This window comes from Genypterus blacodes, unplaced genomic scaffold, assembly GCF_046128005.1.
Source record: "Genypterus blacodes isolate CSIRO-AG114 ecotype Tasmania unplaced genomic scaffold, CSIRO-AGI_Gbla_v1 ptg000133l_1, whole genome shotgun sequence".
NCBI classification, from domain to species: Eukaryota; Metazoa; Chordata; class Actinopteri; order Ophidiiformes; family Ophidiidae; genus Genypterus; species Genypterus blacodes.
In genome coordinates this window covers 5182552-5186229 of record NW_027466935.1, presented here as the reverse complement: position 1 = coordinate 5186229, position 3678 = coordinate 5182552, and the positions used below count along the sequence as shown (strand labels likewise).

At 43.7% G+C, this 3678-nt stretch overlaps 1 protein-coding gene across 1 annotated transcript; it reads left to right on the top strand.

The window, feature by feature from the left end:
• Positions 1–766: 766 nt before the first annotated feature.
• LOC143011287 (neuropeptide FF receptor 2-like) lies at positions 767–2770 on the top strand. Its single transcript, XM_076164105.1, has 3 exons — positions 767–1094; positions 1410–1509; positions 1864–2770. Exons 1-3 carry the CDS (start codon positions 767–769, stop codon positions 2768–2770), a joined length of 1335 nt encoding a protein of 444 aa, XP_076020220.1.
• The last annotated feature ends 908 nt before the right edge of the window (positions 2771–3678 follow it).

Sequence of the window (3678 nt, the reverse complement as noted above, 5' to 3'; positions counted from 1 at the left end):
CAGAGGGGATGAATGGTTGGACTGTATAATGATAAAAAAAGTGTTTCTTTCTTCTTCAAAAAGACCAGTAATCCTGCTTTAGATCATATATGAGGATAATTTCATTCTAATCTATGACATGTTATCAGATGCTCTCGGACGGTGTGATTAAGTGTGAATGGCGGATAATTAAAATGCATGATATCCTGGACTATTATTAATTAAATATCTAATTAGCAGTGCTACATAACATTCATCAACTATTAATAGATAAATGACCTTGTACTGGTAAGCTTTAAAAAACAAAAAACCCATCAATCTCCTCCATCAAAGTAATTTTCTTTCTGCAGGGCACGACTCTAACCTTTAAGTTTAAAAGAGAAATATGTCCGTGCCGTGATTCCCATTCTGATTTGTGCAGCCAATACGAAAACTATCAAGGGGACTTCCAGGATGCTGTAGAATAAGATTGGTGATTTTGGTCTGCGAGTTGTTATCAGAGTTTGTGAGGAAGCCTGCACTTGACCGAATCAACCAGACCCAATCCTGACAAAGGGAAAGAGTTAGGAGTATTGATTTTCCGGAAAGCTCTCGTTGTTGAACAGAATTACCAATTGATTCCCTCTTTCACTCATACTAGAGGTCCGTAATGGTGTTCTGACGAGTAATTGATTGATTTTTGTGAGAGGAGTATTTCAATATCTAACCCGGTTGGTCCGTGTTTAAACCAGAGCACATCCATCCATTCATCTCTATTATCTTTTCTGTCCCTGACACAGAAGTCACCATGACTCAGAGTCCAGACTTCAACAGCACGCTCCAGAGCCTCGGCTCTCTCAATTCCTCCAGACGTCAGGAAAGCTCCTTCACCCAGCAGAATGTGACATATGTGGATTTCTACCTCCACGAGCCCTCTGTGGCTGCAGTCTTCACCGCCTCCTATTTGCTCATCTTCCTCGTGTGCATGGTGGGCAACAGCGTGGTGTGTTTCATTGTGCTCCGGAGCAAGAACATGCGCACCGTCACCAATCTTTTCATTCTCAACCTTGCAATTAGTGACCTGCTGGTGGGCATCTTTTGCATGCCAACCACTCTGGTGGACAACATCATAACAGGTGAGAGGCATTCATCACTGCACTGCATGCCAGGCTTCAATACATCAACTCCCTGGGAATCATTCGCTTCATTTTAAAGCAAAGCGGTGACCTGATTTCTACCATTCTGAGCCTCTTCTGGGCGAAAAATCTTATAATCCAATGTGTCCCTATCAATCAATCCTAGAGCGCCCAAAGGTCCTAAACCTCAGTCTATTGAAGTCATAAGCCTCTGAGTTTTGCTGTGTTTAGCATTTGAATTATTCACACCTTTTCCTTTCCATTTGTTTAACCCTCCTATCATTTTAACAGCTTTTTTTCTCTTCTTTTCTGCAGGGTGGCCATTTGGCAGTGTCGTGTGTAAGCTCAGTGGAATGGTTCAGGGGATATCTGTGTCAGCATCTGTATTCACTCTCGTGGCAATAGCTGTTGACAGGTGAAGTTATTCGCTCACGCTTACTGCCTTTGAACTAAACGTGGCATAACGCACACAAACAACATACGATTTATATTTAAGAGTGAACTGTGAAGTGGATGGTGTGTGTGCTGCATTGATGTGGAAGGTAATACAGGTAATAGTCAGCTATCTATAAGAGAAGCATATAGTAAAGTCAAGGTGCATGTAAATCTTCTATTTCACTATGAGAATAATGTAAAGAAATGTAAAGAAATAATCAAATGTATCTTTAAAGTTATTTTGTGCCATTTCCACATATGTACCTATAAAGTGTAAATGGCATTTTCGTATATATACTGTATATATTTTATGACTCTCCTCTGTTGTCAATAGGTTCCGCTGCATCGTTTACCCCTTTAAACAGAAGCTGACCATCGCCACATCAAAGCTTATCATTGTCATCATATGGGTCCTGGCTGTGTCCATCATGTGTCCCTCTGGGGTGATGCTCCAGGTCACCAAGGAGCAGCGGGTCCGCATCGTCCTGGGCTACAACAATGAAACGCGCCCCTTCTACTGGTGCCGGGAAAACTGGCCCAACCAGGAGATGCGTAAAATCTACACGACGGTCCTCTTCGCCAACATCTACCTGGCTCCCCTCAGCCTCATCGTCATCATGTACGCTCGCATCGGCCTCACCCTCTTCAAGACCAGCATGCCCGCATCGAGGGGCAGCGGAAATGTAACCGAAAGTGGCCTCAGAAACGACAGTACGAAACCAAACACGGAGAGACGTCACACAATCTCTCGGAAGAAGAAGAGGGTCATTATGATGCTGCTAATCGTGGCTTTGCTCTTCATCTTGTCATGGCTTCCTCTGTGGACTCTGATGATGCTCAGCGACTACGCCAGCCTGACAGAGTTCCAGTACCGTGTCATCAACATATACGTCTACCCTTTAGCTCACTGGTTGGCCTTCTTCAACAGCAGCGTCAACCCCATCATCTACGGGTTCTTCAATGAGAACTTTCGCAGGGGCTTTCAGGCTGCATTCAAATTTCAGCTTTGCTCTTCAGATACTGAGCGGCAGAAATCATATTCCCACCGTATCCGTGGGAACGCCGTGCTCCCGGCCAATGTGGAACCCCCGGCCCTCAATGGATCAGGCTTAGCAGACAGATCAGAATCGATGGGCAATGGGAAGTGCTTATGTCAAGAACGGGGCTGCTTGCCTGGTAGGTGTCAAATCAAAGAACAAGACCTGGTCATGGAGGACCTGGAGAAGGTATCCCAGATCTAGACGTTCTAGATGACACTATACAGTGCCTTCTACAAAATGTCCCATAGGCACTTAGAAGGCAACCAAGTCTTCAGGAGAACTACTGATGAAGGGTCGAGGGCGACGGAAATCAGAATTACACTTGATTTCATGTTTGTAAATGTGTTTATTGTTCTTGGTGAATAACATCTGCAAGCTCCCCACCATTAACCACATGTTTCTTGTTGTAATGGTGTTGGTGAACAAACAGAAGAATAAAGACTATTTGTCAAATATACACAATGGACAATTACAGGATGATTTCGATGCCTTTTTGTATGCAGTAGAAATCCCTTTGGAAGTGGAATTCAACACATTATGCTACTCGCATGCCAGAAAAAGAAGGAAAGATGTAAAAGAAAGTTATTTTTCTTGAAGTTACTGACATTTTTATCATTGCTTTTCAATTATCCAGTGTGTGCTGCGAGGTTTTCGGATTCTCTCAGCTACCTGTGAGATTCACTGAATAGCATGGGGGTACGATCAAGCCTTTATAAAAAAAATGCAGCCAAACTTATTTTCCTCTCACGGCCATTTTTTTTGTACTCCAGAAACGTTTTGAATAATTCAGGAGGAATGAAAGGCTTCCTAGGTGATCTTTGCCAAGCAGAGATTTCGAGTGTAGAATACCGCATCTCTCCAGGGTGAAGTAGAGGCTCAAGGATGGCAATTGTGTCAGCTTTCGTCAGTCATAGGAGATGTAAGTAACGCTTCAGAGCCCTCAATGCATGGACAAAACCCTGTGATGTGCCTCTGCAGAGAAGGTCAGGGTCTTCTTGTCAAAAGCTTGCACGTGTCCTTCCTGTCAAGGTATCAAACCCCACTAGTGATTGTAGAGATCAGGGTGTGCAGAGGTGATCAAAAGCGAATAAGTTCCTACAGGATTGTCA